Here is a 15583-nt window from a genome sequence, read left to right on the forward strand (position 1 = left end):
TATTTCTGCATCAGGGTAAGCTCAGGTGTTTTCCTTAGGACTGTCAGAGTGAAGGAGTGAGCTGGCCTGAACCCTCCCCGAATTGCCTGGGTTGTCAGGCTCCTCTGCACGTGGGGCCTAGTGAGCCAGTCCATAGGCTGAACCTGGCTGGTATGTACAGAGCCTGCACATGTCTGCACAGCCTAGGTTAAGGTTTGGACACTTGCTTAGATTCCAAGGTCCTCCTTTGTACCCACTGCCCTCTTCGCTTGTAGGATTTATTATTATTATTATTATTATTTTTGAGGCAGAGTTTCGCTCTTGTCACCTAGGCTGGAGTGCAGTGGTGGGATCTTGGCTCACTGCAGGGTTCAAGCGATTCTCCTGCCTCAGTCTCCAGAGTAGCTGGGATTACAGGCACCTGCCAATATGCCTGGATTTTTTTTTTTTTTTTTTTTTTTTTTGCATTTTTAGTAGAGACGAGGTTTCAACATGTTGGCCAGACTGGTCTTGAATTCCTGACCTCAGGTGATCCTCCCACCTCAGCCTCCCAGAATGCTGGGATTATAGGCATGAGCCACTGCACCAGCCTGGATATATATATATATTTTTGAGACAGGGTCTCGTTCTGTGGCCCAGGCTGGAATGCAGCAGCCCGATCTCAGGTCACTGCAACCTCCGCCTCCTGGGCTCAGGTGATCCTCCTACCTCAGCCTCCCAAGTAGCTGGGACTGCAGGTGTGCACCACCATGCCCAGCTAATTTTTCTGTTTTTAGTAGAGATGGGGTTTCACCATGTTGGCCAGGCTGCTCTCGAACTTCTGGGCTCAGGCGATCTGCGCATCTCGACCTCCCAGAGTGCTAGGATTACAGGCATGAGCAACTGTACCTGGCAAAGTGTAGGATTTGAAACAAACTTTTATTCACTTTTGATCTCATTTAACTGTCATAACACTTACTAAGAACTCAACTGAGAACTTACTGTCATAGACCCTTAGGAAAGGACACACACATTTCCCAGTGCCTGTCCAGCACCAGCACGAGTGCTTTGTGGAGATTGCCTTGTTTCTTGCTGACATTGCCCTTCTGAGGTGTAGATGGTTTTATCGCCACTGTATAAAGAAGGGTATAGTATATCCAGTGCCCCACAGCTAAGTGACAGGACAAGGATCTCACTCCAGATCTTGTGACTTTAAAAATCACTTCCTTGGCTCTGCTTCGCCTTGTTTCCTAGATGGTGGCCATCTCATGGTCCAGATTTATATACATCTCAGCCTCAAATCAGATGGCACATTTGCCATTTGCAAGCTATTTGACTCAACCCATTGGCATATAACATACACCATGGTAGCAAGAATTGGCCAGAGGCTCCCCAAGACCAGGCTTCTGAAATCCCAACCCCAGCTCCCAAGCCCCAAGCATCCCATAAAATCTTTGCTAGATGTTCAGAAACCTAAAATTTGCTTCTCCACCCCTCCCTTCTCCCCAGGTGGTAAAGACAAAGAAACAGATGGCAGGGTTCTTTGTTATTCTTTTATCTGCTAAGTTTCCAAAAAGGTTAGATAGTGGAACTTTGCTGAGCAAGCCTTCTGTCCCTGAGTTGTCCCTGAGCAGCACCAAATGATCGAGTCTTATCTCCCCCTTGTTATCTCCAAGGATATAAAATGTTTTCTTTTCATGCCTTTTAATTTCTATGTAACATTAGCCATTCAGTTGACCTGAAACATTGCTAGTTTATTTCTGGCTGGCTTGTGTGTGTGTGTGTATCAGAGGGTCTATACTGTATACATAAATACTTCTCTAACTATTCTTTTCCATAGTGTTGCTCTAAAATGTCTCATTTACTTAATACTGTCAACTTAGATGGTGAATCATTTTATGTGCCTAAAAGAAATATCTACTCGGATGCTCTAGTTCCCTGGCAAGGGAGAGAGAGGGAGAAGAAAAAAGCTGTGAAAGTGGTGCAAATCCGAACTGCTTTCTTTTTTGCTCATAAGTAGTGCTTTTCAAAGCGTTTGGCATCCCTGCCGTATGGATGTGTCACTGTGTGAGATGACAACAGGATTTGCTGGAAATGTGGGCCACTATTGTATCCGCCTTACGTAACCACGTGGAGTGATGGAAATGGGTGAGCAGCCCGGGATGTAGGCGGTGGCCTGGCCCATGCATCTCCAGAGACCATGAAGACTGCTCAAGCCCTGCGTAGGATGTGGATCCAGGCTGTTAAAAAGTTGGGGAGATGGAAAGGCCGTGTGAGTCCCTCTGCAAGCTCTCCCCTTGTTTTCCCCAACCTTTCTTCATGGGAAGGGGAGGGAAGCAAAACCATTCTCTCAGTAACTCCTTTATCCTCAGATGTGTTTGTGCTTCTGGCATCTTTCAGCAACAAATTGTGAGATTGTAGGTTGTAGCTAGTCACTGGTGGTTTTTTAAAAAAAATACTTGTATTGATTTTAGCACATCTGTGTGAAACTTATAGCCTCTTACTGGATCTGTGGATCAAAGGCTGCTGTTGTCCATGTGCTCGGAATCTGTAATGGTTTTGCTTCCTGGGTAGAGCTTAACATACTGGCTTTTGTGTTTGTTCATGTATGAGAATTTCTTGTTTTGGCATAAAACTTTTTGCTTTCTTATGTTGCAGAAATCTATATTCTTACTATGTCTAGGCTTCTAACTTAGAAGAAGAAAAAGTGTTTTTCACATGTTCTTTTTTTCCTTGTGGTTTGAACATGTGTGAGTGTTTACTTTTATGACTTGAGACTTACGAAGCGTGTCTCTTATGTGGACAGCTTTCAATTAATCTTTGGTTTTAGCTTTGACCTCCATCACTGGGCAGCAGCAGTCCATGGATATAGAATCTAAAAGCCGCCTGCTCAGGGGGACTTTGGGCAGTGAACACTTCGGTATCTGTTTTAGGGTTGGCTTTTAACACGTTTCTACATTTTTTATGTAAAATATATAGGATTTTAACCTGTCTGGCCAAGATTTTTCAAAGGAAAAAAGCTTTATAAAAAGTAGATTAAAAAAAGCACAACAAATAACTATTTGCCTTAGTTCCTTTCTCTTATTTTGTCACACAAAAACCTTACTGTTAATGCATTAAGTTTTTTGTTTATGGTAGAAGAGTTAGCTTACTTTTAACTTTCCATGAGGTCTAAGAAGCCTGTTATGATATAAAGGGGGTTGTCATGAACACTACTTACATGAAAAGTAAAAGTGATAAGGAAAGATGATGAAAGCACATTGAAGATCCTCCTGATGGATAGAATGTTGACACTTGGATTAAGAAGGCGATTTAGCGTTTTCTGCGTGCACCTCCCCCCACAGCTCCCCAGACCTAACACCTGTGTCCCCACCCTGCCCACCGCACCTGCCTTGCTTCACCCCCCTTGCCCCTTTCAAATTACTGGTACCATCCCTCAACTTGCTCTCCTTCCAGTTGAAATTATTGTACCCTCTTCACTTTGCAAAATTCTAACTGCATTGAAAAATTTGCTGTTAAGTATACCTGTACCTCTTGGATACCTAGATCCTTCACCAGGAGTGAGTATTCACTTTGATGTTCACCCACTCATCTCCCTATTTTTTATTTATTTATTTATTTTATTTATTTATTTTTTGAGACGGAGTCTCGCTCTGTTGCCCAGGCTGGAGTGCAGTGGTGCGATCTCGGCTCACTGCAAGCTCAGCCTCCCAGGTTCACGCCATTCTCCTGCCTCAGCCTCCCGAGTAGCTGGGACTACAGGTGCCCACCACTACGCCCAGCTAATTTTTTGTATTTTTAGTAGAGATGGGGTTTCACTGTGTTAGCCAGTACGGTCCCGGTCTCCTGACCTTGTGATCCACCTATCTCGGCCTCCCAAAGTGCTGGGATTACAGGCATGAGCCACTGCGCCTGGCCCGGCCTCATCTCCCTATTCTTTTAAACTTATGAAATGTTTGGTACTCTAAAAGAATTAAATATCTAAATCATGAAGCATAATAAACAAATGCCATGAGCCCATTACACATATCTGCAGACCGTTACCAAAACAAAACACAAGGGAAATTTGTGTACCTCCCACCACACTCTGCCTCCTGCCCAGGTCACCTCATCCTGAATGTTATGTTTTTCATTTCCTTGCTTTTTCTTTATATTTTCACTGCATGGGTGCGTACGCGCGCACACACATACACATACACACAAACACACACCCCTAAATAATAGATTAATTTTGTTGGCAATTTTTTTCTGTAGCGAAAATGCATAACAAAATTTACTGTCTTTACCATTTGTAAATGTACAGTTCAGTAGTGTAAAGTTATTCAAGTTGTAAAACATTGTTTTTTGAGCTGTATAAAAATGGTATCATACTCTACAAATCCTTCTGGGGTGTTTTTCACTCAACTTTATGTTTGAGATGCATCCCTTTTGTGGTGGTCTGTGTGACTGGTTTGTCTGTCTTCATTGCAATATAACATTGTATTTTAATAATGTATCAATTTGTCCATCCTGCCCTTGAGAGATACTGGGATATTTTCCAGGTTTTGGCCGTTGGGAACATTGCTGCTGTGAATATACATGTGTCCTTGTGCATATAGTCACACAGTTTTCTGGGGGCCTCTGCCTGGGTAGAGGAATGACTGGGTCGTGGAATGTGCATGCCTTTAATTCTGATGTATGTGTGCTGTCTCTATGGGCCTGCCTGTAAAGCTCCCCCTCGTGCTAAGCAGCTACCTGCTGTCATTCAGAGAAACGTCAGTTATTGCTAGCAAGTCTGATCTGCGCATAGCCAAGCACAAGTTGGGCGGGACCAGAGCCCGGTGGCCTAGTTTGAATGTCATGACCACAGCTCCCAGCTAAGCTGCTGCACCCTGGCAGCCTGTGCCCAGGGATGTTCCCAGAGCTGATGTTCTGAGGAATAAGGATGATTATGTGGGGTGCTCTATGTTTCTGAAAAATTATATAAATGAGGCAGGAAAGACACTCAGTAGTTTGCTCTTTGGTAAACTGCCCAAGGGCTTTGGCGGTTTTATTCGCTGATGTGCCTGAAGTGCCACAAACCATGTGCTCGGCAGAAAGTGGATGCTTAATCAGTGTTTTTGCATAAATGAACAAATGAATGAATAATGAAGAGTTTTCTGTGAGACTTTCCCAAAAAGTCACAGTTCTGTAGGCTAAATATACATAGTTATGGTGTATTTTTAATGCTCAACAGAGCTGCAAAAATTTACTTTTACTCTAGTTCCCTACCTTTACAATTAAGATTTTCTGTTTATCACTTGGCTTAGCAGAGCATATGTTCTTTGAATATTACATTAAGTAGCTAATGGTTAATTTTACTACCTGTTGACCGTAGGTAAGAAGAAGCCTCGCGATCTGATTGGTTTCAGGCACCAGGCAAGTTAATAGCAAGGTCTGATTGGTGGTGGTGGTGGTAGGAGATTAATCCTCTCTGACAAATTTAATTTAAATTACCCTTGCAGGCAGCGCAGGAACACTTAAAGATACTGTCATCCTGTTGTTGAAGGGCTGTGAATTTCAAAAGCCAGATTCATTCTACTTGAGCCACATTTAAAAAATAAAATTTTGCAGGAACTCATTTATTTGGCTAAATGATAAATTTAAATCCAAAACTTTGAAGAGTTTGTAGTTTTAAATTCTAAAATAGAAAAGTATTTTTAAAAGTAATGTACTCATAAAAATATTCTCTGTAATAGCACAGCTCCTTGGGATATTGAGCTTTTTTTTTTGGTATGTAGCATTGCCCAATCCTGGGGATGATTGTCATAGTCCCAGTTAGGTTTTTTCCTGATAATTTTAAAGTAAGTTTTGTGGGGAGGGTGCTATGTGATTTTTTTTCCCTTTAATTCATGTGGCTATGACTATATCCAAAGAAGAGTTGGCAAATATATTTATTTTACCACAACTTCTAGATTAGTTCACTTTGTTGAAAGTTGACAGCTTTAAGGTATAAGAAGGCATTGAGAAGATGAGCTTGGAGAAGTGGGCATGCTCATGAGGTCATTTCTGGGTGGTAGTGGCTTGGTTTTACTAAGGCCACATCTAAAACTGAAGTTGGTAAGGAGTTAGTAAGGTGTTCTATGGAAATGGAAAAGGGCAACCAATTCCGATTTACTGCAGGAGTTCAGTTGAGTGTCTGCTTTCTTTTTCCCTCCCTCCCTCCCTCCTTCCCCCCTTCCCTCCCTCCCTCCCTCCCTCCCTCCCTCCCTCCTTCCCTCCTTCCCTCCTTCCCTCCTTCCCTCCTTCCCTCCTTCCCTCCTTCCTTCCTTCCTTCCTTCCTTCCTTCCTTCCTTTCGAGACAGAGTCTCACTCTGGAGTGCAGTGGTGCAATCTCAGCTCATTGCAACCTCCACCTCCTAGGTTCAAGTGATTTTCTTGCTTCAGCCTCCCACGCAGCTGGGACTACAGATGTGCACCACCACACCCAGCTAATTTTTTTTTGTCTTTAGTAGAGACAGGTTTTCACCATGTTGGCCAGGCTGGTCTTGAACTTCTGGCCCCAAGTGAACCACCTGCCTTGGCCTCCCAAAGTGTTGGGATTACAGGCATGAACCACCATGCCCGACTGGGTTTCTGCTTTCTGTTTCCGTTTAAGAAAACTTTTTGGCCAGGCACGGTGGCTCACACCTGTAATCCCAGCACTTTGGGAGGCCGAGGCAGGCAGATCATCTAAGGTTGGGGGTTCGAGACCAGCCTGACCAACATGGTGAAACCCTGTCTCTACTAAAAATGCAAAAATTACCTGGGTGTGGTGGTACATGCCTGTAATCCCAGCTACTCGGGAGACAGGCAGGAGAATCGCTAGAACCCAGGAAGTGGAGGTTGGGGTGAGCCCAGTTCGTGCCATTGCACTCCAGCCTGGGCAACAAGAGTGAAATGCCATCTCAAAAAAAAAAAAAAAAAAAAAATTTAACAAATATGTACAACTTCATTAAAATCTTGGAAAAAATTTTTTTTATACATATTGGAAAATGCTGTTTTCGACACAGGCAAAATTCCAGAGAGGAATGGCTGTAGAGCACGTCTAGAAAGTCAGATCATGGGCACCTGAGTTTTTAGTCCACCCACCTCACGTATGCTATCAAAGCAGCAGAGAGCCACGAATTTGATAGAAACTTTAAGAAAATTTATAGGCTGGGCACGATGTCTCACACCTGTAATCCCGGCACTTTGGGAGGCTAAGGCGGGTAGATCATTTGAGGTCAGGAGTTCGAGATGAGCCTGGCCAACATGGTGAAACCATGTCTCTACCAAAAATGCAAAAAATGAGCTGGATGTGGTGGCGCACAACTGTAATCCCAGCTACTTGGGAGGCTGAGGTATGTGAATCACTTGAACCCAGGAGGCAGAGGTTGCAGTGAACCTAGATCACACACCTTCATTCCAGCCTGGGTGACAGAGTGAGACCCCGTCTCAAAAAAAAAAAAAAAAAATGTAAGTAGCAATGAGTGCTTCAATCATATTAATTGAATGATAAATGAATAGTGTATCCATCTCTTGATGTATTAAAAAGAAAAAAACTTCTTTGAGTGCCTACTCTGTGTGCCAGACACTGTTGTAGCAGATAATGGGACAAAGATGAGTAAGATATAAAAATTTCACCTGAAAATTCACTTTTATCTTTTCAAATTGAAGAACAGTTGTCATAGTGAACAGACTTTAAGTAATTGGGGAGTTTTACATATTTTAGATAATCTTTTACATATTTTAGACTTTAAGTAATTGGGGAGTTTTACATATTTTAGATAATCTTTTGGAATGTTTACATATTTCCTTGTGTTGATGGGCCTTCATTTAACCTAAATCTTGCACTTTTGGGCTGCTTGTGTCCCTGGCACCCCGGGCCCCATTCACCATCCAGACCCAGGATTGCTGGTAGCACAGATCTCTCGTTCTGACCTTTTTCAGGTATTTTGAGGGTTTTTTTTAAAAAAATATATGTGAGGTCTCACTATGTTGCTCTGGTTGGACTACGACATGTGCCACCATGCCTGGCTAACTTTAAAAATTTTTTGTAGAGATGGGAGTCTCACTATGTTGCACAGGCTGGTCTTAAACTCCTAGGCTCAAGCGATCTCTCACTTCAGCCTAAGTGCTGGGAATAGAGACATGAGCCACTGCACCCAGCCCTCCTCTAATTTCTTAAAACATATACACATAGTCCAGGCTTGGTGACTCATGCCTTTAATCCCAGCACTTTGGGAGGCCGAGGCGGGTGGATCACGAGATCAGGAGTTTGAGACCAGCCTGATCAGCATGGTGAAACCCCATCTCTACTAAAATACAAAAATTAGCCGGGAATGGTGGTGTGCGCCTGTAATTCTAGCTACCCCAGGAGACTGAGTCAGGAGAATTGCTTGAACCTGGGAGGTGGAGGTTGCGGTGAGTCAAGGTCACGCCACCGCACTCCAGCCTGGGTGACAGAGCGAGACTCCGTCTCAAGCAAAACAAAACAAAAAACCAATGTATACACATACTATAGATACTCCTTTTTTGTCTGTGGCTGCTATTTCAAATATTTAAAGTCTTTGATTCTTCAGTTTATGTTTCTTTTACCTCTCACTCATGGTGATGTGGATGTTTAAATTGTGGGCTCATTTCTTTGGATACATACTATCTGGGGAGTCCTTGAAGGCTGTGTTTGAGTGTGATCTCTGGAGAGGATTCGCATCTGCCTCTGTGTACCTGGTGGTATGGCCAGTGCAGAACCACAGTAGGCGTTAGTGTTTGGCAGGGTGTGGTCACGTCTGTAATATGAATGCCCAAACCTATGTGAATACAGGTCTGTTGATAGAAATTCTCTGGGGTTTTATTTTTAGTTATTTCCACTCTACCCATAGCCAAGGTCTCCATCTGTGTGCTGGTATTTTTTTCCCCTAATAGATCCACCCAGACCTGATTTCCCACCCTGTTGAGATCCCCAGCCTCCTCTAAATGCCTGCTTCAGTGCTGGCTTGTCTCTGTGGTTCTGAGTGTTCTTGGCATTTCTAGCTTTCTCAAGGCAGCCTGCATTTAATAGATTATTATTTGTAAAATGACACCACCAGTTTTAGTTTTTTCTAGATACTTACTTTGGAATATTGTCAGAGATGGAAGTCCCAGTGGTCCATTTATGAAGACTTTCATCTTTCATACCCAGTGATACAGACGGAGAAAAAGCCAAAAGATCCCGCAGGTCGCCCAATTGGGCATACCCTATGATAAGGCTAAGGCTATTTTTAGACATAAACATGCAGAAAACTTGCCTACGAGGTCACCTTTGACAGGAAGAGGGGGAGGATGATTAGAAAAAAATAATCTATTTGAAACTAGATATTTTTAAAGGGTTTTATGATGACAGTGTTTGGGAATAGTGATAATAAAAGGACTCAGCACTTAACATTCCATTCTTTTTAGGGTCTGTCTCTCACTTTCAAGTATTGTTTCCAGTTTCATTTCACTGAAGGAGTGTGTTTGAAAATAGGTAGCATAATGAACAAATATTAACTCTTTTTGGTATAGAGTGTGAGCTGGACTTGATGTCGAGGCATTTTGAATGATAATTTTATTTCTAGTATTGAAAAGGTTGTGGTTTTCATCAGACCGGTTTTGTTCTGTTAAAACAGGCCCCAGGCATGGAAGAGCTGATATGGGAACAGTACACTGTGACCCTACAAAAGGTGAGTTCTGCACATTTCATATATTCTACAGTCATGTTCTTGATTTTACGGATCATGGATCTTATTTATTTTTGCCTACACACAGTTTTGACTTTTTTTCCCCCCTTGAGGTGCATAATGCATTATAAATACTGTTAATAATTGCTATGTTAACAAAGATTTGCATGCTATTGTATTTTTTGATTAAGGACTGTTTAATATAGAACATTTTAGAGGTTATTTAGTGTATACACTTAACTCCAGATAGAACAGGTTATGAAAGAGAGAAAAGAAAGGGAAGAATGAAAGTGACCTGTAATGTTTAAGGATGTTGAGGGAGCTATTTACAACTTCTATAATTTTAATTATAACATATACATACCTTATAACTCTTAAAAAGTGTAGGATCCAAGAGACTGTAAGTCATTTGGGTGAGGCTGAGCTAGAGAACTGCCCTCATGGTTCCGCTTTTTTTTTTTTTTTTTTTTGAGACGGAATTGCACTCTTGTCGCCCAGGTTGGAGTGCAATGGTGCAATCTAGTCTCACTGCAACCTCCGCCTCCTGGGTTCAAGCAATTCTCCTGCCTCAGCCTCCCAAGTAGCTGGAATTACATACAGGTGCCCATCACCACGCCTGGCTCATTTTGTATTTTTAATAGAGACGGGGTTTCTTCATGTTGGTCAGGCTGGTCTCAAACTCCCAACCTCAGGTGATCCACCTGCCTCGGCCTCCCAAAGTGCTGGGGTTACAGGCGTGAGGCACCACGCCCAGCCGGTTCCGCATTTTTATTCCATCAAGCTGCCTTCCAGTCTTCATGACTGTGATTTTCCTGGGTTCTGCAGGGTTTCTTCTGGCTCCTGCAGGGTTTCTTCTGGCTCTGAATTCCTCCGGGATCTGTCGTCTCCTAGAGGGACCATAAGCTCCTCATAGGGAGAGTTTTCCTTTGACCCTCAGAACTGTGAGCTTCAAGCTTTGTCTTCTATGAAAATTAAAGACATTCCCGAATTTAATGTTTATTGAATTAACCCAGGTAGAAAAAAATGTCTCTGGGCCAGTGCCCAGGTGCCCAGACTTCCAGATCAGTAATCACAGTTTCTTCAGTTGAGGAGTTTTGTCTGCTTAGGTCTTATTTTTCAACTCTCCTCGTCTTTCTGACTCTCCTCTGCCCTTTCCCTGAGCATTTCATGCATTCCTTGAGTTGTGGACCCAAAATTGGCAGAGGTCAGAGATTGTTTTAGGCTTGGCATAGAGGATGGAGCTGCCTCTGTCTAAAACCAGGTGCCAGCTGGTGGAAGTTGCCAAATTCAAAGCCATGTGATTAATAGACAACACCCCCAACCTGTTTTGAGTTTGTAATTGTTGATCATCAGTCAGCATAGTGGGCCCCACATGGGAAACTTTCCTTGGGAGGAAAGATTTTCTTTTAGTCTCGGAGTAAATTTTTATATAATCTAACCCAGATTTAAGAATATACAGTCACATATACTCATTATCTGGATGAAACTGGGCTTAGATTTTTTTTTTTTTTTGAAACGGAGTTTCGTTTCATTGCCCAGGCTGGAGTGAAGTGGCATGATCTCAGCTCACTGCAACCTTCACCTCCCAGGTTCAAGTGATTTTCCTGCCCCAGCCTCCTGAGTAGCTGGGATTACAGGCATGTGCCACCATGCCTGGCTAATTTTTATATTTTTAGTAGAGATGGGGTTTTGCCATGTTGGCCAGGCTGGTCTCGAACTCCTGGACTCAAGCAATTCTCTTGCCTTGGCCTCCGAAAGTGCTGGGATTACAGGCGCGAGCCACCACACCTGGCCCAGACTTAGCTTTTTAAAACACAAATGAATTAGGATTATGTATTATCTGTGCTCACCATTGTGCATTGCTAGACTGATCATGGATGTAATCTTATTTCCTATCTTCCATGCATGTAGAAAAGGGTTTAATGCTTTGCTTTCTCATGAGATGTCAACACACATTTTATGTTCAAATTTTATCTTTAAAATCCATTTGTGGGCTGGGCACGGTGGCTCATGCCTCCACACTTTGGGAGGTGGAGGCAGGCAGATCATGAGGTCAGGAGATCGAGACGATCCTGGTCAACATGGTGAAACCCTGTCTCTACTAAAAATACAAAAATTAGCTGGGTGTGGTGGCGCACGCCTGTAGTCCCAGCTACTTGGGAGGCTGAGGCAAGAGAATTGCTTGAACCCGGGAGGTGGAGGTTGCAGTGAGCTGAGCACCACTGCACTCCAGCCTGGCAACAGAGCAAAACTCCGTCTCAAAAAAAAAAAAAAAAAAAAAAAAAAAAAAAATCCATCTACGTCTTTTTCACTTTATGTTGAAATGAAACTACCAGCTCATCTACTTTGAGGTTAAAGGTATACTTTTAAAATACAATTTTAGGCAGCCATAAAAAAGAAAGAAATCATGTCCTTTGCAGCAACACGAATGCACCTGGAGGCCATTATCCTAAGCAAATTAATGCAGAAACAGAAAACTAAATACTGCATGTTCTCACTTAGAAGTGGGAGCTAAACATTGGGTACATATGGACACAAAGATAGGAACAGTTAACACTGGGAATTCCAAAAGTAGGGAGGGAGGGAGAGGAGCAAAGCTTGAAAAACTACTACTTGGGTACTGTGTTCAGTACTTCGGCGACAGGATCATTAGAAGCCCAAACCTCAGCATCAGACAATACCCATATATAGCAAACCTGCACATGTGCCCCTGAATCTAAAATAAAAATAAAGCAAAATAAAATTAAAAAGGATTGACGTAGCACAGGGAAGAGCGGTCTCTTCCCACGTAGCTAGAAAGTTGTGGGGTTTTTTTGGTTTTTGGTTTTTTTTTTTTTTTTTTTTTTTTTTTTTTGAGACGGAGTCTCGCTCTGTAGCCCAGGCTGGAGTGCAGTGGCCGGATCTCAGCTCACTGCAAGCTCCGCCTCCCGGGTTCCCGCCATTCTCCGGCCTCAGCCTCCCGAGTAGCTGGGACTACAGGCGCTGCCACCTCGCCCGGCTATTTTTTGTATTTCTTAGTAGAGAAGGGGTTTCACCGTGTTAGCCAGGATGGTCTCGATCTCCTGACCTCGTGATCCGCCCATCTCGGCCTGCCAAAGTGCTGGGATTACAGGCTTGAGCCACCGCGCCCGGCCTGTTTTTTGTTTTTTAGAGACATCTCCAGTTGCCCATTTAGAGTGTAGAAGCTGCCTTGGCTTGTTGCAGCCTTGACCTCACAGGCTCAGGTGATTCTCCCACCTCAGCCTCCCTAGTAGCTGGGACTACAGATGTGCACCACCATGACCAGCTAATTTTTTGTATTTCTTGTAAAGACAGGGTTTTGCCATGTTGTCCAGGCTGGTCTCCAGCTCCTGGACTCAAGCAATTTGCCCGCCTTGGCGTCCCAAAGTGCTGGGATTATAGACATGAGCCATGAGTCTAGGCAGAAGGTTTTTTTTGTTTTGTTTTGTTTTTAAGATGTCAAAACATCATAATATACGGAAAAATTAAAAATATTTACAGTATGGGCCGGGCACGGTGGCTCCCTGCTGTAATCCCAGTGCTTTGGGAGTTCGAGACAGGAGGCTTATTTGAGCCCAGAAATTTGAGGCTGCGGTGAGTAGTGATCACACCACTGCACTCTAGCCTAGCAACAGATCAAAACTCTGTCTCTTAAAAAAAAAACAAAAACAAACAAAAAAAACTACAATAAGAAAATCTGAAAATGAAAAAAATACAGTTTTAGTACAGATTCAGTTTTTACTGAAGTGTTTTCCAGCTCAGGCCAGCATGATGCAAAGAGGTACAACTGGTGCTTCAAATAGTACATTCCTATTTGGACTGAAGACATTGTTTCCTATTGCTGCCAGCTTCTAGTGATAACTGCAGTCTGCACTATCAATCTTTTCCAGCCTCCACAGGCTGTTTCTTTCAGATAAGGAATTTCCCTTTATAAACCTGTCAGCTGACTATGACTATACTTTATTTTGTTTCTCATTTGTTTCTGTAAGCCCATCTGTTCCTGAACAGTCTCTGGTTATTGATTTGACCTTTATTTTATTGAGTGCGTGTAATAAATCCTGAAAGCCACTTATTGAAGGATTTTTAATATTTCTCCTCTCTGATGTACAGGATTCCAAAAGAGGATTTGGAATTGCAGTGTCTGGAGGCCGAGACAACCCCCACTTTGAAAATGGAGAAACGTCGATTGTCATTTCTGACGTGCTCCCGGGTGGGCCTGCTGACGGGCTGCTCCAGTGAGTGTCTCCCTCACCCCGCGGCCCCTGCCAGCCCTACTGGTTGGCCCTAGACAGGGTATTTTGGTTGGTATCCACTTTATATTAAAAAAAGAAAAAACAACAAACTTTTATATAATATTTGGAAAGTCTTCAAGCTGGAGTGGAAGCCGTAACACACCATGTTTGAACAATGCCCAAATCTTGGGAACACCCCATCTTTGGAGCGAGGAGGGCAGTTGTTTCTGTAAGGAGATAGTCCCAAACGTCCCTCCTAGGTTTAGGAATCATTTCTGAACATGCAGTTTTAAATTGGCATGCTTCTCAACCCCAATGCTTACCCAACACTGTTTATATTTGTTTTAATTTATATTCTTTTAAGAATTGAATAAGGAGACTTTGGTTTATTTATTATCTTATTTGTAAGAGGGATGTGGAAGTTGGGAAAATTTACTATAGGAAAACCACAAGTTTTCCAACTGCCAGCTTTCTGGCCTGAAGAGGTAACACCATTTTATTTTACTTTTTAATTATTATTATTATTTTTTTTTGAGACAGAATCTTGCTCTGTCACCCAATCTGGATTGCAGTGGTGTGATCTCAGTTCACCACAACCGTCACCTTCCGAGTTCAAGCAATTCTCTCCCGCCTCAGCCACCTGAGTAGCTGGGATTACAGGTGCCTGCCACCACACCCAGCTAATTTTTGTATTTTTAGTAGAGACGGGGTTTCGCCATGTTGACCAGGCTGGTGTTGAACTCCTGACCTGAAGTGATCTGCCCACCTTGGCCCCCCAAAGTGCTGGGATTACAGGCATGAGCCACCGTACCCAGCTGGTAATGCCATTTTAAATGATGCATGCCTGATTCCCACAGGATAACCTCTCAGGACGAAATCAAAAGTTAACTGTATGGCTGCATTGGCTAAATAGCTCAAAAGTTTAGGTTCTGTTGGTGTTTAAAGCCTCTGTGGGCTAAGCACAGTGGCTCATGCCTATAATCTTGTACTTTGGGAAGCTGAGGTGGCAGGAACACTTGAGGCCAGGTATTCAAGATCAGCCTGGGCAACATAGTGAGACCCTGTTGGGATGGCATGCACCTTCTCGGGTCCCAGCTACTTGGGAGGCTAAGGTGAGAATCCTTTGAGCTCGGGAAGTTGAGGTTGTAGTGAGCTACTGCAGTCCATCCTGGGTGAGAGACGGAAACCATGCCTCTAAAAAAATAAAATTATAGTTAAGAAAGCCTCTGTAGTTTTATCAAAGTTAGTATTTCATATGGAGAAATGCAAAATTTTAAAGTAATATTTGGGATGAACTGGAGCAATAGGATTCTGTGATTTCAAAATTTCTTTAAGAATCCAAGGCAAGCTTTTGGCCCTTTTCCTGCACAAAAGCACAAATGGATGGATATATACCTACTTGGAGGGAGTGTTTTTAGACTTTTCTGAAGCTCACCGTGCACCTCAGGCAATAGGGGATTTATGGAGAAGTTTCTTTTGGTGTCCAGACCTCACCGTCATCAAGTACCAGTACCTCCTGGTGTGACCCTGTAGTCTGGGGAGATCAGGCCTCTCTCTTCCCAGATGATTTCCATTTAGACACTCAGAATTGAGCTGTATGGCCCCCAGTTCCTTTCTTTGGAAGATCTCATGCCAAGTTGACTGGGCCTTGGGCGCCACCAGACCCTGAGCCCTTTAGAAAGCCTTTCAGGTCGATTTGCTGCTTCTATTTGTTCC

The 15583-nt window shown here is 43.1% G+C and overlaps 1 protein-coding gene across 9 annotated transcripts in view; it reads left to right on the forward strand.

The window, feature by feature from the left end:
- The window catches only part of TJP2 (tight junction protein 2), a 107507-nt gene that overhangs the window by 53678 nt on the left and 38246 nt on the right, over positions 1-15583 (forward strand). For 6 of the 9 annotated variants that reach the window (XM_045373138.3, XM_045373139.3, XM_045373141.3 and 3 more), the window contains exons 2-3: positions 9585-9638; positions 13746-13870. In XM_045373138.3, coding sequence (XP_045229073.3) covers positions 9594-9638; positions 13746-13870 — 170 coding nt within the window. In that variant the 5' untranslated portion in view covers positions 9585-9593. Of the gene's footprint in view, positions 1-2151; positions 2231-9584; positions 9639-13745; positions 13871-15583 lie in introns of those variants that run through there. The other 3 variants (XM_065530663.2, XM_065530664.2, XM_065530666.2) reach the window with 1 other exon arrangement.

This window comes from Macaca fascicularis, chromosome 15 (assembly GCF_037993035.2).
Source record: "Macaca fascicularis isolate 582-1 chromosome 15, T2T-MFA8v1.1".
NCBI classification, from domain to species: domain Eukaryota; kingdom Metazoa; phylum Chordata; class Mammalia; order Primates; family Cercopithecidae; genus Macaca; species Macaca fascicularis.